At 39.2% G+C, this 23,952-nt stretch overlaps 1 protein-coding gene across 9 annotated transcripts in view; it reads left to right on the top strand.

Annotated features, from left to right (window-relative positions):
• DCLK2 (doublecortin like kinase 2) overlaps positions 1–23,952 on the top strand; it is a 153,949-nt gene that overhangs the window by 91,254 nt on the left and 38,743 nt on the right. For 6 of the 9 annotated variants that reach the window (XR_009259261.1, XM_058721190.1, XM_058721187.1 and 3 more), the window contains exons 3-6: positions 317–419; positions 3,378–3,479; positions 4,368–4,418; positions 8,966–9,060. Coding sequence is in view for 7 of the 9 variants with exons in the window: in XM_058721190.1 (XP_058577173.1) it covers positions 317–419; positions 3,378–3,479; positions 4,368–4,418; positions 8,966–9,060 (351 nt within the window). In the remaining 2 variants the exon portion in view is untranslated. The remainder of the gene's footprint in view (positions 1–316; positions 420–3,377; positions 3,480–4,367; positions 4,419–8,965; positions 9,061–23,952) is intronic. The other 3 variants (XR_009259262.1, XM_058721189.1, XM_058721188.1) reach the window with 1 other exon arrangement.

Here is a 23,952-nt window from a genome sequence, read left to right as displayed (position 1 = left end):
CGGTTATTGAGGGAGACATGGAAAACTTCACCTTGCGTGTATGTCCTCCACTTGACTTGTGAAACAGACATATTGATGCCAGCTCTGAACTCCTTGTTCTGTTGTTCTGAGGTCAGGGAAAGCGTGTGGAAGTGCTTTGTGAAGAGTAGAGTGCTTGGAAATGTAGTATGACATGAAATCGATTTTCATTCCAACTCAGTATTATAGGGGAGGCTATGAATTTTGCTGACTTTTTATTTTAGTTCTAAGGTTTCTAATTTACTTCTGATGTTTCTAATTTATTTCTTGGATGTGATTTTTTTTTTTTAATTTTTAGGTTACTTGTCTGCAAGACTTTTTTGGTGATGATGATGTTTTTATTGCTTGTGGACCTGAAAAATTCCGTTATGCCCAAGATGACTTTGTCCTGGATCACAGTGGTAAGGCAATTCTTTGACTGTCTTGATAACTCTGAAATGGAGGCTTGGGGTGGTCTGGCATGTTGAAGAAAGGGGACATTGGTCATATTCTTTTTGAACTAACGAAAGCATTTGCCTAGTTGTAAAAAACAAAAAATTTAATTCAAGTACTTTTCAATTTTTAGCCATTTTAGTTCTCTTTTTACTGCATTCTTTTGTCTCTGAAATGGATTTCCTGCCCTGTTTCAGAACAAGGGCTGGCTCTGCCACCATAAATATATAGATTATATTGAATCTGAAATGGTTAGTGATAGAATTTCCATGTGCATAATTGGATACGTAAAAGGATAATAACTAAATTGATGATAATAATTGCCTCAGGTTCTTTTTTTATCTCGTTCTGTTTGCAACTTAAAAAAAATAATGACATGCATTGTTCATATTTGCAGGAAAAAAATGAAGTTATTTTCATTGATACAATAAGAAAACCCCTTTCTCCAGAGTATGCAGTTTTCAACTTTTTAGCAATAACTCCAGTGAGTTCGAGTGTATTCATTCTGGAAAATTACTTTACCCTGTTGTCTTGAATTAATTTAAACCTATTACAGTAATACTAATTATTTTAGCTGAGAGTCAGTTTCCTCTTTAAATGAAATCATACAGACCTAACATTTCCCATAGGAGAGGGATGTTAGAGATAACACTCTTGAATTTCATGAATCAGAAAAGTTGGCTTTTCAAAACTTAGGCTGATGGTATCCCCTTTCCAGTTGTAGTGATTCTGACCATCCAGAACTGGAGAAACGTATTACCAAATAAATAGTGTGATCCATAAACTTGTTAGAATTTGAGATGATACATTTTGTGGTACCAAATTTCCTTGTGTAATTCTTTCTTGTTACTCTGTGTCAGTTACCTTGGGGATAATTCATCTACTTTGTGCTTGGGCCTCATTTATCTGTACTTTTTTGTTTTTGTTCCATTTTTTCACTGCTGCCACATTTCTTTGAGGGTTCCTGTACTGTTTTATATTCTGTTGGACTGGCCCTGGTTTAAACTGGTACTACCACTGGAAAGAAGTGCAAGGAATGTCCTTTTGTATTATGTGTGCTAATACTTTCCCCTGTTCTCAGGGATGACTAAGGTTGACAAACTGTGTGTTTGCATTATCCTCTGTATTTTACATCTTCCTTGATTTTAGCTTAATTTCCATTTCGTAATATTTCTTTCATATCAATATTAGTAAATTAGAAAGCTGAAACACTTTAATACATTATATATTTTAGGTTATAAAGTTAATTTGGGTAACAACAACAAAACACTTACTGAGCACGTACTATCTACGTAGCAGTCATTGTTCTCTGTGCTTTATGTGTATGTTATAAACTTCCGCAGCCAGTTTTATCATTCATAGTTTTTGTTGTTAGCTACTGATGACCTCCAATAGTGAAAGGTGGGTGAGAGCTACTGATTTCTTCCCTCGCCAGTTACTTAACCTTCTGCATACTGGGGGTAATCGGCTTTTTGTTAAGATTTTGTGAGGATTAAATGAGTTAATATAGGTAAAGCAGTTAGTGCCTGTAATATAGTATGCACAATTGCATACTATTATGTTAACTGTTGTTGTAAATGTCATTATTGTATCACCACCATCAGGCCATAACATTAGACCTATTCTGCCACTGTTGTATTTATTAGGGGGCAAAGTTGTTGTTGCTTTTAAAATCAGTTATTTTAATCTTAATTAAAGATTGTGTTTAATCTTAACAAAGTCCTAACTCTCCTTTTAGGATTCTGACATCTTGCATTAAAGATTCAATAAAATGCTAATGTTGCCTTAGCCAAGTAACAAAATACTCCTTTGAAGAGCTGGCTTCGGGGATGGGCTTAGAGTCCTATAATGAGGGTGTAGCATTGAAGTTCTAGTTATTGGTTCTCTACAAGTGCATTTGTGCTTATAAAAGAGTGGCAGTGCCTTTAAGGTGATTCTGACTAACACACACACCACTCCTTTCAACAGTGGAGTACTTTTTAACATCCATAATGCTAATTAACTAAACTGAGGTTGCCACAGCCTCCTTCAGAGTAAGGTTTTGATTAGGGTCTTTCACATGCTAACTAGCCTCCCCTGGTGTGTATTTTCCTGATTAGTGTACTTCACATGTTAATTTATTGCCCCTGAGGTATAGATTTAAAACCAACCCACATTTTAATCTTACTGCATAAATTGAAGTATTTTAACATAAATTACAGACAATATGTTATCTAATCTAATCTTTATAACAAGTTTAGGAAGCAGATTTTATTCTTATTCCAATCTCATAGGGGAAAAACCTGAAGCTTAGAACCTAACCTAGGTCCCCCAGTTAGCAAAATCAAATCCGTGAGTCATTCAAAATCTGCATGACTCCAAAACCCATGTTGTTAGTTATTCAAATTAGCAGTGATTATTTTAGCTGTAATTAGTTCTGGTACTCTAAATGCTATTTTATTGGGTAATTTATGGAAAAACCAAAGTTATTGTTTAAATTAGCTAGTTTCCTCATTTTTGATGCTCCATACTTAGGGAAAGTAGAAAGCAAGATGGTAAGGAGTTCCATACCCTTTCAAAATAAGATTATCAGAGTTGGGAGAGAATAATAAGATTGTAGCCTTTTGCTCTCAATGCTACTGACGAAAAAAAGAAGTTGCACATGTTTGGATTAGGTTCTGTCCGTGTGATCAAGTTAGGACATTGGGATTTCTATGTTCATTAAGAACTCCACTGCAATGATGAGGTGTGGTCTACAAGATGTGTGCTTCACTAAGGATAACCTCAGGTGTACTTTTGGGACAGTTGCTCTGTATATTAACGTTGTTTAACAATAATAGGAAAATGATCCAGGAATGGTTCTAAGCAGTAGACTTATGTTCACGTGTGATCTTCCCTTGGTTAGTATCTCAACCAGACTTAATTAATGCACTTGCCTTCCTTTCTAGAATGCCGTGTCTTGAAGTCATCTTATTCTCGCTCCTCAGCTGTTAAGTATTCTGGATCTAAAAGCCCTGGGCCCTCCCGACGCAGCAAATCACCAGCTTCAGGTGGTTAATCATTCTCCTTTCAGTATTCTTTGATTATTATGAACTCCTAGTTTTTCCCATGTTTGTATGCAGCTTGGTTCCAAAACAACATATAGGTGACATGACTTTTAGAATCAAACGTTTAAGTCTGTTTCTCAGAGTTGTCATAAATGTGCCAAGACACTTGTTTGTTTTGTCCTGACATATTTTCTTAAGAACAGTCATTATCTAGAATCTTCTCCTGGTATTTACTTAGAAGTGCTTCTTCACATTGTGCCCACTGCATACTATATTTTTAAGTTTGTGCTATATGATTGTGAATATTTTCTTCTCTTACTGGTTTAAAACATACATAGACACATCTAACACAGAAATGGATTTACTTGAAGAGTTTGACAGGTGTTTCCTTCTTTAAGCAATTAAATAGTAGCAAAGGTTATTATTGGAGTTAGTACTTATTTAAGAGTCAGATTTACCTGTAATTAATTTTCTTTCAGGTTCTAAACCTGTAGATTTGTCCTAATTTTGAATGCTTTGGTGCACTTTTTTAAAAGCTAAAAACATCTATCAATATCTTGATATATTCTATAAGATTTGTCTATAGTAATTATAAATAATTTTGTAATATCATTTACTATTAAAGAAGGGATTGTGAAAAACCCTGATTTTACGTATGGGAAATCTAGAACATTATGAAAGTAGTATCAATAAAAACTACCTCTAGCATCAGGCTCTTTATAAAAGACTGAGTTTTTTGGACATTACGCTTTTCACTGGTTCCCCTTAAGCACCCATCCCACTTGACTTAGGTCAGGTTGTTTTACCCTTTTTTTGTATATGTGTTCAGACCTGCTGAATAACTGCTCTCCTTACTGTCTCCTCCTCCTTGTATTCACTGAATGTGTACAGTTAAGAGGGGTGGCCATCACTCCAGTGCCTACTCTGCAGCCAGATCCCCAGGTGAGCCATGATTAGTATGGCTTTGTCGCTCTGCTGGGTTTTTTTCGTTTTTGTTTTTTGCCACATTTCTGTTTCCTTTTTGCTCCATTTCCATGAACGTATCTGGCTCGTACCAGTGTACATGTGTGCACTGTGGAATGCTTCACGGTGCTTAGGATGCCTCAGCCTCCTGTGTTTATTAGAAAACCGGTCGTTGTCAGATTGCCAGATGCCTCTGTATGTACTTGTAGGACAAAGCGATGAAGAAGCACACCACCTCCAAGGGCCTATCTTCTAGTTAATTTTGGAAAATACTCTGTTATTGAAAAAGTAATATGAAAATGGCCATAGAAGCAATTAAATTCTTCTGTTCTCCTTCCCCTTCTAGTCTTCCTCCCCACCCTACAGCTAATAGGCCCAAGGCTCTTCTAAAAGTATTGACAATATCAATATTTTTAACTGAAAGCATTTCTGTACCGTGGACCTTATTTCAAATCATATTATGCTTTCTGTAAAGTATCTCAGACACAAAGAAAGCTAATATAACATGAAATTTGCATAAATACAATTACCTGAGCTTACCATAGAGTCAAATGTAGATTTTTGTCAGGTTCTTAGCTTTTGTTTTAGCCATAGGTTTACAGAAGTTTATCATAACAGTAAAATAAATAGAAGTGAGGAGAGTGATTCAGGAATCAGGTATTATAATGAATCCAGTACATACTAAACTAAAAACATGTTTCATAATCATATTTGTATAAAGAAAGATTTATTCAAATCTTTTTAACTTGGATTTGGAATGCTTACAAGTTGACTCAAAAAATCTTAACATGGCAGTACCCTCAATGTTTAAGTCCATATGTGCATTTGGGATAGTAGAGTAGATCTTAAACTCATAAGTAAAAGTTGTAAGATGTTTAAATTAGGTTTTAGAGGGCAAACAGCTTCTTTATGAGAGATTAAACTTAAAAGTATGTTCAGCACAGGGCACCTGGGTGGCTCAGTCATTTAAGTGTTCAACTTTGCCTCAGGTCATGATCTCAAAACTTGTGGGTTCAAGCCCTGCGTCAGGCTCTGTGCTGACAGCTCAGAGCCTGGAGCCTGCTTCCGATTCTGTCTCTCCCTCTCTCTCTGTCCCTCCCCTGCTCGTGCTCACTCGCTCTCTCTCTCTCTCTCTCAAAAATAAATCCTAAAAAAAAACCAAAACTATGTTCAGCACATACTGCAGTTACAGAAACCTGACAGCTTTATGTTATTAAAAGCCAAGTACCCATAAGTACAACTCACTTTTATAGACCTCTTTAGCTGTGTTATACTTGTTAACATTTAGAAAATTACATGGGACTAATTGGAGTTTCAAACAGAGCTGGAGTAACTTTATAGACCTAATATTGTACTTTTTCTGTGTTGGGACAGAAGTGAAGTCTTCTGGTTGACTGGATTCTTCAAGAAAACTCTATCAGAATAGTTAAATAGTGTGTAATAAACAGAGAAATTCATCCAGATAACATAATTCAGTAAATTTTACCATAATTTGAGTCCTAAAAATTCTCACTTTAGTTTTCTTGCTTGTAAATCTTTCAGAGTCTACCAAGATAGAAAGTATTCAAAACAAACAAACAAAAAAGCTTCAAGTTTGTTTCTTACCTTACAGTTGAGGGGAAGGGCACATGATAAATAGCCTTATGTTGGGAAAGAGAGTCTGGGGTAGTGAAGGAGTAGGAAGAGGACCAAGGTGCTGTCAGCTTGCTGCCTGCCTACCAGTTGGTGGCAGCAGTGTGAGGGGCGTGGCTACAACATGGGACTGTCTTGGGTCCCCCTTACCGTCCCTAAGACTCTGGAGAAATGTGCAAATAAATGAAGTTAAGGACTTCTTATTAGGGAACACTTTTTAGGACCTTTCAAATGCTCTGGGAAACTTAGAGACCCACATATGACTTAGTATGTCTTTAGAATGAGATTATTTGGCTGGGAAGTGGGGGGGAGCACAGATATAGACATGTAGTTACTAACACCAGTAAAATCCTGGCAGTGAGTTTTATTAAGAAACTATTGGGGCGCCTGGGTGGCGCAGTCGGTTAAGCGTCCGACTTCAGCCAGGTCACGATCTCGCGGTCCGTGAGTTCGAGCCCCGCGTCAGGCTCTGGGCTGATGGCTCGGAGCCTGGAGCCTGTTTCCGATTCTGTGTCTCCCTCTCTCTCTGCCCCTCTCCCGTTCATGCTCTGTCTCTCTCTGTCCCAAAAATAAATAAAAAACATTAAAAAAAAAAAAAAAAAAAAAAAAAGAAACTATGTCTAGGCAGGAGGTGGTGTGTTTTTAGGGAGATTGTTTGCTGTCAAGATTACATTTGCAGGAATTGATTTTTCTCTTTTAGTCCCTTTTCTGTCACCGTTCCAAGGTAGCCTTTGTTACCAGTGTGGTGTCTGAATATCTGTGAAGCTAATAGCACTCATTGAGTAGGGATTGGTGACCTGACAGGTTGCTGTATGGAATGAAGAAAAAAAAGGAATAAAATTCAGTCTCAGCTCACAGCAAGTTGACTCATTCATTGCCCATAATAATCTCTACTTTATGTGAATTCCTGCCACCTATTCCCTTTATTTAAAGACAATTTTTAAAACAATCAACATTGAAATTTAACTTGAGAAATAACTAGGACTGCTGAATATTCTTAAAAGTTTCTAATTGCACAGTTCCTCATGTTGTACTTGCACTCTAAAGGTGCACATGTATTAAGAAATTATAGATAACTGATAGTTATTTATGCATGAGGGGTTTTGAATTAGAAAAATTAAAGTTTGGTCAGTTAAAAGTGACTAGAAAATTTTTTCATCCATACCCAATTTTTAAAAATGAGCAATGCAGGGGCTCCTGGGTGGCTCAGTTGGTTAAGCATCCGACCTCAGCTCAGGTCATGATCTCACAGTCCGTGAGTTCAAGCCCCACATCGAGCCCTGTGCTGACAGCTCGGAGCCTGGAGCCTGCTTCGGATTCTATGTCTGCCTCTCTTGCTGCCCCTCCCCCACTCATGCTCTGTCTCTCTCACTCTCAAAAATGAATAAATGTTAAAAAAAAATTTGTAAAAATAAAAATGAGCAATGCAGCAAACAAGCATGACTTCATAGGCCTAGATGTCCTGGTTTACAGATAACACATCCCATTACAAACACTTGTTGATCCAGGACTTTTGCCCCTACTAGAGGATGGGTGCTCACTTTTTTGAGTCACCTATTTAGGACTTTTGTCTCTACATTTTGCTTTTTATACTCATTAGCTTCATTTAAAATAGTTGTTTGCTTCCTCATATTTAAAAAATGAAGAAGAAGAAAAGAAAAAGATGGACTTTGTTTTTCTTTCCATAGAGATAAATGGTAGTTTTTATCTTTAGGCAAAGCTTTGAAGGTTAATGATAAAAGAAGTTACACACATTTCTTAGGAAAATAATTACACCAGTCCTAGACATTTACTACCAACTTTGTGAAATTACAGCAGAAATGGATCCAGTTGATACAATTAGGAATAAGCATGAGCCATGCTGAAATGTTTGACCAGCATTCTGTAGTATAAAATCCACAAATTTATCTTCCCCTCTAAACAGCAGTGGTTAGGGGCGTCTGGGTGACTCAGTAGGTTAAGAGTCCGACTCTTGATTTTGGCTCAGGTCATGATCCCAGGGTGGTGGAATCGAACCCTGTGTCAGGCTCTGGGCAGAGTGGAGCCTGTCTAAATTCTCTCTCTCTCCCTCTGCCCCTCCCCTGCTCATGCTCTCTCACTCTCAAAAATAAGTAAATAAACATTTTAAAAAGAAAAGTAAATAGCAGTGGTCATACTTTTCCTAGGTGTGCTCTAAATTGAGCTTTCAGCAATTTCAACAATAAGAAGTGTATGGAAGTTTGGAGGGGGTTCTATAGAAAATCATCAAGATTTACTAAATAATGGGAGAAATTAAACTGTGAAGACAAGAAAATAGAAGGAATTTAGAAATGACTAGTTTAGAAAAAATAAAGTTGAAGAGTGCCTTTTATGGCCTTCAAACAAATAAGCAGATGTTAAAAATGACCAGTAACTTTCCCTTTCTATTAATAATATACTTAGAAAATGTGTTTGGATTATTATGATGGAATTGGTTTGGAGAGCTGTAAGAACTTCTTGGTTATTCAGGTTGGTATATACCAAGAGAGTGGATATTGGAAGTTAGAGAGCAACCTTCATAGTAAAGCATTACAAATATACCGTCCATTTCATTTCTCTACCCTTGCTAGTGGGTAGGGTGTATGGACAAGTTCTCATTCACATCTCTAATTCCATAATGTTTTATATATTTGTTTATGTCACTTTTGGAGAACTATTACTGAAAACAATTTTAGTTTCACTCCTTATTTGTCTGATACTTTGTAATGCAATAAGACACATTACTTTTGCTTTTTGCTGATTTGCCATCTGCTTGGAGCTTTAAATGAATCAAAGCTTCACTGGAGCTATGTTGTGCATGTGCTTAGTGTTTTTGCACACAGTTGGGTTGTTTTGGGTTTTAATGACCTCTGTCTCCTCTGTTGTCTTATGGTCAGTTAATGGAACTCCCAGCAGCCAGCTGTCTACTCCTAAATCAACGAAATCCTCCAGCTCTTCCCCAACTAGCCCAGGAAGTTTCAGAGGATTAAAGGTATGAAATAGGATATATGGCATGTTTGTGTGGTTTTGTTGTTTTGAGATGCATAGTTTGGTAGTTTAATGTGTTCAAGGGCTCGGGTGTAATAACAAATCAAAAAGGAAAGAGTTTAGGATTTGGAGCCCAGAAGATCAGGTTTTGAATCCTTTGTTTTTCATCTGGTAATCTGGGTCATCTCACTTAACTCTTCTGAGCTCAAGTATTTCCATCACTAGAAAGGGACTAATAAGGTTGTGGTTAGGGTTGAATATATTGTGGTAAAGTATAATAAATGGTAGTTTTCCCATTATTATCAACATGGTTTGCAATGGGTAAGCCTTGGAGAACACTGTAATTCTTCTAACAATCTCATTTTGAATCATGAATTTAATATTGCTAGCTAACCTAATTTGACTTTGCAAAAGTCTAAAATAGAGCGAAATACTAGCATGGTACTTATATACATATGTAGTAACATAAAAAGATACGTTCATTTTGATGAGAAGTTAGAAACAAATCTTGGGTTTTGACTGTGAGGTCCTAAAAATATAAATGGTAACTTAACATGATCAGCAGTTGGGTTAATAGACATTTTGTCTAATAGAGAGGGAGAAGAATGATAAATGAAACCATATTTGCAAAATTTCAACAACATTGATTTCCCTTAGTGGTTTTCAATCATTTAAATTTATAAGAGAAAATTTGCCTGGTAAAATAGCAGTAAATAACTTGGGTTGAAGATTGAAAGTTTCCTTTTGTAGAAACAATCAAATTGTCTGCATGGTAATGCACTCTAAGAATACTGAAGTATACCTAGTGCCTTGTATGTATGCGTATGTGAACTTAATTCTCTTGGTGCTTTGGTGACATTGGGAAGATCTTCATTAGGAATACATTCTCCAAAGATGGTTTTGCCTAAACACTTCAAATATTGTCTGAGTGGTTTTCTTTACTTTTAAGGATGTTGAAAACATCTTTCTCATTAGTAAAATGAATTGTAAGCACCCACCACCCTTGGGTGAGAACCTGCTGAGCCTTCAGGGCAGTGAGGATCATGGGCCCCCTACTTCTCGAAGGGCTCATTCTCCACCTGATGCTAACTAAGGTTTGTCTGTCCTTCCCTGAGAATATGTGAACACCCAAAGTGACCCTGCATGATTCTTGTGTAAGTCACAGAGATCAAAAAGAGAAATTCCTTCTGGAAAAGGACAGCTTGTCTGTTTTTGTGCCTGCTTGCCTATGTGCGTTGGCAGAAATTGGACCAAGGCTAGCAGTAAGTTTGGGATCAGCGAGTACATAGCTGTCACCTGCCTCCAAGTGGTGGAAGCTCCTTCTCTTTATCAGAAGAACCAGGCATTTTCTGAGGTGCTAAACTGGCTGAGGTCAGCTTATAATATGATTTCAGTGGAATTCTTAATAATTGAGAAAGTGGTATAAATTAAAAATCACTCATCAGCTAAGTATTTTCAACTCCCCCCCCATTTATTGTCCCCCAAATAGATAGGAGGTGCACTGTTTTTAATTTGAGTAACTTTCAAGAGAATTAAAGTAAAAATAATCAAAGTTCTTTCACCTCTTTTCTAATTCCACATATTTTGTCATGTGTTAAAATAAAAGCAGGTGGCTCCTAGTGCTGGTAACTGTTAGCCTTAGGGCAGAGCCCACACAAGCTTCCAGTGAGTCATGTGAAGGCTGTCATGTCCTCCCCCAGACCATGGCTCTGGGCAGAGCCTCTGGCAGGTACCTGATTCTCTGCTTCCCTGGAGTTTCATTCATTTCCCTTTTTCTGTTATCTGTTGGTAACCTTTGCTCCCGTCTTTCTTTTTGGCTCATCTTCAGCTGTGAGCCTAAGGTTGTTCCTTTTCATTGGTGCCACTTATGCTCAGAGTACACACCCACCCTAAGCACTTGCACACAAAGTCACACAAGATCACTCGTACTTCTGAAGTGGAGGTTTGTGGAATTTTAAAAACATAGTTGTTTTTCTGCTGAGACATTAAAGTTGCTCTCATCTCTCTGAATGTATCAGAAATGGTATAGCAACCCCAGCACCTAGCACAGAGCTCCCTGCTCAGGATTACTTACTGGTACCTAAAGAGGTAAAGAAAATAAGAGAAATATTGGTTACTGCCAAGATGGAAAATGAGATTATCTGTAAGATAAAGAGTAGTGGTCTTTCTGTTATTGCTGGGAGCCTCTGCCTTGTGTGAAAGGAGGTCCCCGTCCTTGGATTGCCCATGAGATTTACCTGGGGACCTGCACTCCAGTGAACACAGCCAGAGGAAAGCAGCAGGCACAAAGCAGTTTATTAAGGTGGAGGCACACTCAAGTGGGAGAGCGCAGGCATGTTCTGTGAGGTGGAACCAGCCCCTAGGTTGCTTAGGGATTGGATATTATTGGGTCTTTCTGGGCAGGGAAGAGCTGGTGTGTACAGTGGGGTGATCTCTAGTGGAGGCTGCTTCCAATCATTTGGGGATTCCTCCTACAAGTTGAGAGGGGGGAGTTTTTGACCCTATAAGGTTTGTATCTGGATGGTCATAGCAGTCTTTCTTGTGGAGGGGGGCAGTACCCGCAATGCAGATCCATTTAATGAGTCTAGAGGTTACCCTGGAGCAGAAGCAGAAGAAGAGAGCCCATGCTTGGTACCTGTGGCTCTTGAACGGTCAGCCCCAAGGTCTTGGAAGTCACAAGGTCAGGATGTTGTGTCCCAGGCTTTTGATGTGTGACCTGTTTATCACCATCCTTGCCTTCAGGTCAAGGACTTTGGACTCTGTCCTGGCCTTCCTTCCACTGTTCAGATCTGGCTTTTATGTAACATTTTCATGATCCCACCCCCATCCCTCCCAAACCAACTTTGTTTTGCACTACACTTGAGGCCTGTGGGCTTCACTCACAGCTTTGAGACCTCCCCTGTGTTTTCTTTCTATCTGTTAAATAAGGACATTTCATTTTAAATGCCCTCTAAAATGCTAGGATTATAGTTCTTTTAAGTTGGCAAGAAACCCACCTAGGAAGCTGGGGAGTCTTTCTCTTCTCACTTTAAAGCTGATACAGAATTACCAAATTTTACATTAAATGTTAGCAGCTAAAGGAGTGTCTGCCACACTGACCAGCTTTTAGGCCACAATGCCAAACTGCCGCCTGGGTCATTCCTTGTGGAAACCTTCCGTCATGACTGTCCCCAGCAATCTATGGTACTGGATATTGTCATAGGCATGAAGACCTGCCTTTGAAATACTGCAGCTTAGTCATGTTACTTACTGTACGAAATACACTGATTTTAATGTCTGTAAGCGCTAGTCAGCATCTGTCCACGTTTGCATTATTTTCTCTATTCAGTGACATTACAAATGGAGAATTACAGATAATTACCATGTGTTAGTGCTCTGCTTTTTTCTTCCTCTTCATTTACAAAGGCTTATTAAGATCAATTAAGAGGGATTGTCTGACAATGGAGGACTGTTTTTCATAGGCAGGAACTATTTATCCTGGTTAGAGGCTTTAATGGCTTTGGGGATAGATAATCTTTTTCCAGAGAATCAGAATTGACAAAAACAAGCAAACCACACCAGGACAGCATGTGCGGGAGCTGTCACTCCTATCTCTCTATCTGCCAGGACGAAGCTTTTGCCAGAATTTTTTTTTTTTTTTAATCTGGGTTTTGCTAAGTTGGGAATTAAGCAGAGTCAAGTCTAGATAAGCAGAATCTGATATTCTCTTAGAACCTCCCCATCTTTATGCAGTTTCTGAGAATCATTTTAGTGTTTTGGTGGGGACTTTGGATGAACCGGAAATGAAAATAGAGTCATATTGTGATGTTTAATCTCTGACCACAGAGTGTCCCTGGCTGTTTTTTGTTTGCTCATTGAAAAAGAGGAGAGAAATACAGAAGCAACCCACCTCTCCACAAAAAACTATTCAGTTTCCTTGTAATACTCTTTGAGGAAGACATTTCTGCTCCACTCATGTGCATTTATAAAAGATCATGCTCTTTGAAGGGCTGGACCAAAGCCAAGAGAGGAAGCAAAGCTTTCTCCAAATTGTGAATTTTTTTTTTTCAGGATGGAAGTGTAAGAAATAGGGTGGCAACCAAGCAATTGAGGTCCTTTTAAACCTAAAACTGAAAGACGTTAGGGTAACTGAGAACTAGTTGTACTTCGATTATCCTTTTTTGGTATTGCTAGTTCCCTGAAACTTACAATGTGAAAACAAAATAATCTCAGATCTGTAGTTTCTTTTTCTTTTTTTTTTTTTTTTTAAATTTTTTTTCAACGTTTTTTATTTATTTTTGGGACAGAGAGAGACATAGCATGAACGGGGGAGGGGCAGAGAGAGAGGGAGACACAGAATCGGAAACAGGCTCCAGGCTCTGAGCCATCACCCCAGAGCCTGACGCGGGGCTCGAACTCACGGACCGCGAGATCGTGACCTGGCTGAAGTCGGACGCTTAACCGACTGCGCCACCCAGGCGCCCCTCAGATCTGTAGTTTCATCTTCATTTTATAGATGGGGAAACTGAGATTCAAAGATGTGAAGTAACATGCTCAGGGTCTCAATGGCCCCTTGGGATCTCTGATCCTTTCAGGGTCTCTGTCTCTAACCTCTGACTTTCCCTCCATTACTGGAGGATCCTCCTGAATGACTGCAGCCCAGGCATCTCAGGAGGAAGTTGGTATGATTATTATGGAAAAGCTATGCACAGCTCTTTTAGGAGGGGTTAGTGCTGGGGATGACTTTCTTACTGAGTATCTGGGTTTAGATATACATAAATGCTCTGAATAAAGATGGGTTGAGATATCAGAAAAGGAATGGGGGTGGGGGTGGTTGGGGAAAAGGGAGAGGCAGTCCTGGGGTGGGGGAGAGGTAGATGAAGGGAGGTAGAAAGATAGAGAAGTACCTAGCACTTCTACCTGACCCCATGAAGCTTTAGTAAAATGACAAAGTTCACAAGAGGTTAGGGTTATTGGTTTTCTTTAAGCCAGAAATCGAGCTGAGTATTGTCAAGATTGACATAGGCTGGAACAAGATAGTGTAGTCCAGGCCCAGCAAACACATGGGTACCTGGATATGAGATAATGTTACATGGTGGTCCTGTCATGGAAGCCACATTGCGAGGATAGTAGTGTAAATGCGGTTTGAAAACAGAGCCCATGCTTATCACCATTACTAGCCTCTAAAGACGCAGTGAGAGGGGCGCCTGGGTGGCTCAGTCGGTTAAGCATCCGACTTCGGCTCAGGTCATGATCTCGCAGTCCGTGAGTTCGAGCCCCACGTCGGGCTCTGTGCTGAGAGCTCAGAGCCTGGAGCCTGTTTCAGATTCTGTGTCTCCCTCTCTCTCTGCCCCTCCCCTATTCATGCTCTGTCTCTCCCTGTCTCAAAAATAAAATAAAAAATGTTAAAAAAAAATTTTTTTTAAAAAAAGACGCAGTGAGAAAGCAAGGCCAGTGTATTAAACAGATGACTAGAAACAACGTGGTTAGACCAAAAAGTCATAAAATGAGTTGCTAGGGCTACTTAGGAGGTCTCTATTAGACCATTTCCCCAAAACCTAGTCTGTAGGTAATAGAACTTGGTTTTCCTTTTGTATAGATTTAGGGAAACTGGCTTTCCTAGGACAAGACCACTGGTGGTGGTGGTCACCTGGGAAGGAGGTAGTTCTGCAGGCCAGAACCAAGCTGCCTTCATGACACATCAGGCTTTATCTTGACCCCAGGCTACCTACTACAGTCAGACACTTGGGGAAGCCCAAAGGCCTTTTTAGTAAGGCCAATTCATGCCAGGTTGTACTAGGCTTTGTTCTTCTTTAGTCCTCCTTAATAATTAAAATTTTCTGTGAGTGTTTCAGTTTGAACCAGTTAAGCTAAAGGGAACCAAGACAAATCTCTTGCCCACTCAGGCCAGAGGATTAAGGCAGATGCGGCAACCCATAGTATGTAGTTACATAGAAGGACAGTATCAAAGAATGAAGCCCAGGGCTCATTTGTGCTTAGATGCCTACATTTGGAGAAGGACATAAGATAGTATAGAGGTTAAAGCATGAGCTCTGAAACTAGAGTTTCTGGGTTTGATCTTGGCTTGGCCACTCACTAGCTGTATGATCTCCAGTAAGTCATATCACCCTTATCTGTGAGAAAAGGACTAATAGGACCTAGAGCACAGGGTTGGCATTAATTAAATATAGGGAAAACGCTTAGAATAGCTTTGCTGTTCTTTCTTATTGTAAGCCTTGGGATTTCCAGGTTCAGCGTTCATATGAAGGAAGTTTTACCTACAAAGAAAAAATTTAACAAGCAGTAATATGTAAGAAGGGAAGAAGAAGTGAGAAGTCAGACTTCAGATTGTATTACCTCCTCTGCTTTTCTCTCTTATGAATTGCCTTCCTGACTCTATCCTTCATCTCTGTTTTCCTGTCCTCTTTATATAGTCTGACTCCATTAGTACTCTGTGAGGCAACTTAGTAACAAGCTATCTCAAAACTTAGCAGCTTAAAATAGCCATAAAAAATTATTGTCTCTGGGTGCCTGGATGGCACAACTGGTTAAGTAAGTGTCAACTTCGGCTCAGGTCATGATCTCGCAGTTTGTGGGTTCGAGCCCCATGTTGGGCTCTGTGCTGACAGCTCAGAGCCTAGAGCTTGCTTCGGATTCTGTGTCTCCCTCTCTCTCTGTCCTTCCCCCCACTCACATTCTGTGTCTCTCTCTCTTTCTCTCTCTCAAAAATAAACATTAAAAAAATTAAAATAAATTATCATCTTGCATAGTTCTTGTGGGTCAGGAATCCAGGAACAGTTTAACTAGGTGGCTCTGGCTTAAGATCTTTGATGAGCTTGTAGTCAAGGTGTGCACCAGAGCTAGTTACCTGAAGACCCTGCTGGGAATGGAGGACCTCCTTCCAAGGTGACTCACTCATGTGGTGGCAGGTTGGTGCTGGCTGTTGGCAGGATGCCTCAGTTCCTCGCCATGTGGACCTCTCCATAAGTTGGCTTGAGTATCCTCAGAACATGGCAGCTGGGTTTCTTCAAAGCATATGATCTAAAAGAGAATGCCATGCAGAAGCCCTCCTGTCTTTAACCTAGTCTTGGAAGTCAGACGCCATCATTTCCATAAGAGCTTAGTAGTCACGTGTCAGCTCAGTTCTGCATGGGAAGGGTCTGTATTAGGGCATGAAAATCAGGAGGTGAGGCTCAGGGGAACCATTTTGGAGGCCACACCTATTCTCTCTGCTTTCATCTCTTTATCAGCCACCCAAAATTTCTTTCTTAGGCTTCCCCTGTTCCCTCAATAGGTTCTGTCCATTCTCCTTTTTGAGGGCCACAAAAGTCTCTCTCAGTATCAATGTTGCTGCTTTTCTCTTCTCCCAGTCTTTTGTTCCTACTGATCACTCCCTGCCCATTCTTTTATCTCCCCTTCAAATTCTAGAATCCCACCACCACTGATGTTTTCTTCTTAATGCTCATCTTCCTCTTGTCTCAGCCCATGATCTCCTGTTTCCTCTGCCCAAGCTCCTCACAGTCCCTTCGATCTAGCTGATAACTTTCCCTGTGGGAATATTTTCTGTGCTTAAATCACAGCATTTTCTTTGGGACAGATAGGCAATAAAGAGTACTAAATGTGTCATCAGCTGCCAGATGGATGAAGAAAGCATTTCCCTGGAATTTCATTCATCACCCATGTCCCAGTTTAGGATTTTCAAGGCTGTAGTAACTTAAGGCTTCAGAGTCAGGGGCACATCTGTGGACACTGAGGGATAAAATGTCTCACATTTTGATGCTGAAGTGTATGCCCAGAGGCTGTCTACTGTGAGTATTCTTGTTGGTTGAAAGAAGAAAGGGAAAAAAAAAAAAAGTACATTTGGAACACTATCCAACATCTTGAGATTATAAACCGTCTGATGTGCTGATATTTTATCTGATGATGTCTCCTGGGTCTGCTGGTGGTGAAAGATTTTCCAGATTTGTGAAGTGTGATGAAAGGGCTGGTAGTATCTCATACTGATTGGCAGAGCTAAAATGCAACTCTCTGACCTCCTGAACTTCAAAACTTCTTTTCGAAGCTGTGAAATGTAAATCCACAGTAGCTGCTGACCTTAGACGTTTTTGCTTTTCCCTGGAGCTTTGGTTTTTCTCTGGTATTTAAAGCTAGTTAATAATCTTCAGTACTGAGAGACTGACTACTTTTATACTTTTTATTACCCCGAAATGCTGGGTGGTGACTTCATCTCTGAATGTAATTGATTTTGTAGACAGAAACAAAAACAGAAGAGGGACTAAGCAGTTTTGAAGACTTCAGTGGCCTAACAAAATAAATCATCATTAAGAATCTCAGACTGTTTCAGGACGGCGATTTGCACATTGTGGTTGCTCAGTAAATAGAGGCATTTGGTGGGCAAATCGCTCAACTGGGCTGAAGCCCACCTTTGTGGGGCTGGAGGGAGAGTTTGCCAAGCAAATCAGTGTATAAATAGGATCAATTTTAAGAATTTTATTTGAATATAAGCAACTCCTGTGTTAATCTTAAATGCTCCCTTATTCATGAAAGTGAGCCATTAGAAACTCTTCTTGGTAGTATATTAAAGATAATTGGATGGAATTAAGACTTAGACGTTGTAGCATTTAAATTGGTCTGTGCTGGTGACTGACTGTGGTAATTTCCATAGTTTGAGCTGAAGAGTCAGGCACCTCTCCTAGCACCCTGGCATCCTAGAAATTGGTGAGACCTCACAGTGAAAGCATACAGACATTTTTAGCAGGTAGGCATGGTTTACCACATGTCTGTTGCTTAAAAATCCAGTAAGCAACAATTGGTATGAAAGGCTCACTGGTAAGGATATGCAGAGAATCTATGCTGGTTTTGGTGGACCGTGTGGTCGACTGAGATAGCAGGGATACTCAAAGGAACAGACAGCCCCTTTCAGAGACTGTTGAATTGTACATGTACTGGCTGTGTGTTCTCTGTAGTCGGACAATTCACTATTTACCACTATTAACCAATCACAAATATCAAGCACCACTAATTTTGCCAAATGAAAACAAGTCTAAGGTATGGCTACAGATAAGAATACATTTTGTATATTACTAGCCTTTAGGTATTGATTCACATTAATTGTTCTCATATCTCATTACTAATAATGAAGTATTTCAGAGTGAATTATCACAAATCCAGTATAAAAGTGATAAAGATTTCTTGTTTTTATTTTAATTCTTAAAATCCAAATGTAATTAACATGGTGTTACATTAGTTTCAGGCATACAATATGATGAGTCAATAATTCTATTACATTAATCAATGTTCATCACAGTAAGTCTACTCTTAATCCCCTTTACCTGTTTCACCCATCCCCCTACCAGCCTCCCCTTTGGTAATCACCAATTCTCTTTATTTGAGAGACTGTTTTTTTTTGTCTCTTTCTTTCTCCATTTGTTTTGTTTCTTAAATTCCATTTATGAGTGAAATCATATGGTATGTCTTTCTCTGACTTATCTCACTTAGCATTTTACCCTCTAGATCCGTCCATATTGTTGCAAGTGGCAATATTTCATTCTATGACCGAATAATATTCTATTGTGTATATATATACACTACATGTTCTTTATCCATTCATTTATCATAGATACTTGGGTTAATTCCATATCTTGGCTGTTGTTAATAATGCTGCAGTAAACATAAGGATGCGTATATCTTTTTGACTTAGTGTTTTCGTTTTCTTTGGGTATATACCCACTAGTGGAATTAATGGGTCATGGAGTAATTCTGTTGTTGTTGTTGTTGTTGTTATTATTATTATTATTATTATTATTATTATTATTAGAGACAGTGGGAGAGAGGGGCAGAGGGAGAGAGCCACAATCATGAGATCACAACCTCAGCTGAAATCAAAAGTTGGGCGGTCAACCGACTAAGCCACCTAAGTTCCCCTATTTTTAATTTTTTTGAGGAATATCTATATTGTTTTTCACAGTGTCTGCACCAGCTTGCATTTCTACCAACAGTGAATGAGGGGTCCTTTTTCTCCACATCCTCACCAACACTTGTTTCTTGTGTTTTTTATTTTAGCCATTCTGATAGGTGTGTGGTGATACCTCATTGCAGTTTTGATTTACATTTCCCTGATGATTAGTGACATTGAACATCTTTTCTTGTGTCTATTGGCCATCTGTATATCTTCTTTGGAAGATTTATGTTATTAAATGCATTTTTTTTTAATTTTTTATTTTTTTTCAATGTTTTTTTATTTATTTTTGGGACAGAGAGAGACAGAGCATGAACGGGGGAGGGGCAGAGAGAGAGGGAGACACAGAATCGGAAACAGGCTCCAGGCTCCGAGCCATCAGCCCAGAGCCTGACGCGGGGCTCGAACTCACGGACCGCGAGATCGTGACCTGGCTGAAGTCGGACGCTTAACCGACTGCGCCACCCAGGCGCCCCTAAATGCATTTTTAATTTAGCATTTATTGTAATTCATACTGGCTTTCTTTTTTAATGGAATTGATGTTTTTAAAATATTAAATCCACAAAAATGATAATGGAAGTAAATCTATTTACAAGTAGTACCTAATATACTGACTTAAAACAATCTTCAATACATTTCAGAGGTTATCTTTTTAAAGAAAAAAAATTTTTCTAAAGTTCTCTTTATATGAGGAAAGGCTGTGAATTGGTACATTATTTGAAATTATAAGGATGTGACAATAGTTCTGTAATCTGAAAGCACATTCTAAATATACCACAATGAATATTTTAATGAGTGGGTCTTATACTGGGTGGCATCCCTATATTAATTTAATAGCCTTGGAGGACTTTGTGTTCTCAGAGGAGGGGACATTGTGGGAATAGCCAAATAGCTCCTGGGCTCTGGAGTCAGATCTGGGTTTAGATTCTGACTCTGCATTTGCTGTGGCATTTGGGCAAGCTATATAACCTCTGAGTTTTGGTTTCTTCACATATCAATGGAGATTATAATACCTAATTCATAACATATAAGGTACTCATTTTAGGACTTGCCACAAAGTAGGCATTCAATAAACTGTAATAAGTGTCTTCTTTCCTTTTCTTACAAAGAGAAAGTTGTTCTTTGGCAGTAGATAACTTGCAATGGTTAGATTGTTGGATGAGTGACAGAACTTAAGGTGGCTGAAGAATTAAAGTTGCTGCCAGAACCTTCCTCCAAAGAGGTTCTCAAACTTGGCCACACATTAGATCATCTGTGGAGCTCAAAAAAATACAGATACCCACACTCTACCCCAGGGATTCTTTACTCTGGGTTGCAACCCAGCAATAGAAGATGTTGGATCATCCCAGGTGATCCTAATGTACAGCCAAGGGCAGAGAAACACTGCTTTATAGCAACAGACAGACCCTGAGGGTTATTCTGTTCTAGAGTATGAAAGTATAAGAATTAGATTCCTAAGAAGGTTCTTGCGGACAAAGAGTTTATTGCTGGCCAAATTCGGCCCACAGCCTGATTTTCTAAATTCAGTTTTACTGGAACACAGCCACACGCTCCGTTTACATGTGGTCTGGGGCTGCTTTCATTCTACAATAGGAGAGCTGAGTAATTGTGATAGAGACCATACCACAAAGCCTAAAATATTACTCTGTAGCCTTTATTTTTAAAGTTTGTTTATTGTTTATTTATTTTTGAGAGAGAGAATATGCACAAGCAGGGAAGGACAGGGAGAGAGAAAGGCAGAGAATTCCAAGCAGGCTCCATGCTGTCAGTGCTGAGCCAGACACGGTGGGGCTCGACATGAGGCTTGAACCTGTGAATCTTGAGATCATGACCTGAGCTAAAGCTAAGAGCTGGACACTCAACCAACTGAGCTACCCAGGCACCCCTACTCTCTAGCCTTTTGCAGAAAATATTTCTGACCCCTGCAGTAGGCCAATTAGAAATTGAATCAGGGTGCCATTTCCCAAGATGCATCAAGAAAGTCGACTCATTATACACTATCTCCTAGATTCTGCTCAAGTGTTTCCTTTTATTAAAAGTCAGAATAGTGTCCAGCATTATACTCGAAACTCAATATGCTATAATCCATTGATATAGTCATTTCTACTTTTTTTTGAGAATTGCCCATTTTTGAATAAAGCTTTACATTTTTAGTGTAGTACCTAACGTTTCTCTTTAAATTTTAAGTTTTGTGGAGGTTGTAACAATCTACTTACCAAAGAAATTTAACATAGGACACTCTGACTTGATTTCTTACCTAAATGTAGAAAGCTGAAATGTTACTCATTTAGCATTTACTCAGTCAGCCATGAATGCTTTTTTTAATGGTGCTAGCAGTTGAGAACACCTTAGACTTTTTCTGCTCTATTTTCAAGTCTTTTCAAGTTTTTAAAAATTAAAAAAAAAAATCTTTATTTATGTTTGAGAGAGAGAGAGAGAGAGAAACAGAGTGCAAGTTGGGAAGTAATGCAGAGAGAGGGAGACAGAATGCAAAGCAGGCTCCAGGCTCTGAGCTGTCAGCACAGAGCCCGACATGGGGCTCAAACATACGAATTATGAGATCATGACCTGAGCCGAAGTCGGATGTTTAACTAACTGAGCCACTGAGGTACCCCAAGTCTTTTAAAGTTTTCAGCAGAACTGAACAAAATAGAAATAGACTCATAAGTACAGAGAACTGGTGGTTGCCAGAAGGGAAGGGAATTGGGAGATGGTGAAATAGGTGAAGGAGATTAAGAGGTAAAGTATAAGCTAGGAAATATAGTCAATAATATTGTAATAACTCTGTATGATAACAGATAGTAACTGTACTTATCGTATTGAGCATTTTATAATGTATATAAATGTCAGATCACTATGTTGTACACATAAAGCTAATGTAATGTTGCACATCAACTATACTTCAGTTAAAAGAAAGAAAATAAATATACATATATATATCTTTAAAGTGCTTAACCTAGTGCTTTTCAGTAGAACATTCTGAGATGATGGGAGATGATGGGAAATGTCCGTATCCGCATTGTCCAATACAGTAGTCACCAGACATGTGTGGCTGTTAGGCACCTGAAATATGGCTAGTGCAACTGAGGAACTGAATTTTCTTAAAATAAAAAGATAAGATAGAATAGAATAAAAAATAAATAAAATAAAATAAGATAAAATAAAATAAGATAAAATAAAATAAAATAAAAATGTTCTTAGCAGAAGCAGGTTCTTATGTGTTTCCTTTCCTTGGTTACTCATAAAAATGGACCTGCTGCTGCCAGATGGGGCCGTGGAGCCTGGTCACATAATGTTCTCAGCAACATCTCCATGGTCTTTTACATCCCCTTCCCTCCTTGACCAATCAGGGCCTCATTAGGAAACATGCCCCCCCCCCGACTCCCCACCCCTAAATATAATCACATCTTTTTGAACCAGTTAGTAATTATAGAAGATAATCTTGAAAGAGCCCAGATGCTGCCATCCATTTAGGCTTTATTGAGGAGGATCTCGCTAACATGAAGCATGTAGGCACTTCTTTGTGCTGTCTCAGCATCATAGTTGCTGATGGAAGCATAAATGCTCATTAGCATTTTAAGAGATTTTAATAAAAATTGTTAGTTCGACAATAGGAATGGGACAGGTTTAATCAAGAACACCAAATTTTAATCTCTCTGGTGCTAATTCAATCCTTGCTTCAATAAGAGAATAATTCTTAAGAGGGACAGGGAAATACATAAATTGTGCCTGGGAAACTGTGAATTTTGTAGTCCTAGCTTCATCCCCTGCATTTTCATTGCTCTTTGTCTGCATGCCTCTCAGGGCACTGGGAATGCTTTGCTTTATGCTGCACAATAGACACTTCACATTTGCCAGGGATCTGTCCAGGGATCTTGGTGAATACCCAGCTTTTCTTGTACCCTCGGAGCACCAAGCTTCTTTGCTGGGGGGTCAAGTGAACTTAATCACTAGCTGTGTGATTCAAGCATTACAAGTCCAGATTCATGCCTTAGTAAAATGGCTGCCTCTCACAGGTGTTCAGAGTCCTTTGTAATCATCAGAACCTTAGCAACCATTTCTTGGAATGAAGAGGTTTCCCAGAAAGGTTTTAAGCATGTACATGTGTCTCCTTATAAGATTGTAAACCTCTGGGCGGTAATGATCGTGTCCCTTCATCTTTATATTCTCTAACAATTCAGCCTAGATTATTGCTGAGGGAGGAAAGGAAAGCTGTTGCTGTGTCAAATCATGTCCCTGTCTATTCAGATGTGCTGTAATAAAATGACTCCCCTTTGTGGTTTCATTTTCCAAGCTTTATTTTCAAATAAAGGAACATTATTTGGATAGGTAATTAGATGTGTCACTCCTGTTAACTCTACAGAGGTTTTTGGTTTTGTTTTGGTAATTGCTTGAGGTTTAGCACTTAGAAAAAGTTCAGTTTGAGAGTTTTGAAAAATGCCCTTCTTGCCATCAGTATTTGCTAAGAAGTCTACACTTCCTGGTGATTTAGTGAAACCTTTGTCAGGTACTCCTGAAAGTATCATTTCATTGCATTCCCCCCCCCCCCCCCCCCACGGGCCACTTCCCCTGCTCAGGCTTCAGCCTAGGTCCTGCTCTCTTTAGTTACTAGGGAACCAGTTCCCACACCTGCTCTGTCTCCTGGTCTCTTTCCTTGTTCTTTGCTGCCTCTGAATCCCAACATAAACCATGTTTGCAGTTGCTGGACTGTTACTGAATTCCTGGGATTCAGAATAGGTCAGTGTTGGGGGGTTGATCAAAACAAACACTGGGAAAGTTACAGTGCTTCACAGGAACTCAATTAGTAAACACTCTGAGGAGTCACTCATCCATGTGAAAATGTATATGGAGGTAAAAATGCCTGCATCTTAGTCCCTTCCAAGAGTTCCCTCTTAGAGAAGCCTTGAGTTAGAACACATCAGCTTTCAGTGAACCAAAATGTACTCAAATTAGCTCAAG

The sequence above is a fragment of the Neofelis nebulosa genome, chromosome 3 (assembly GCF_028018385.1).
Source record: "Neofelis nebulosa isolate mNeoNeb1 chromosome 3, mNeoNeb1.pri, whole genome shotgun sequence".
Taxonomy (NCBI): Eukaryota; Metazoa; Chordata; class Mammalia; order Carnivora; family Felidae; genus Neofelis; species Neofelis nebulosa.
This window is presented reverse-complemented; position numbering and strand designations above follow the sequence as displayed.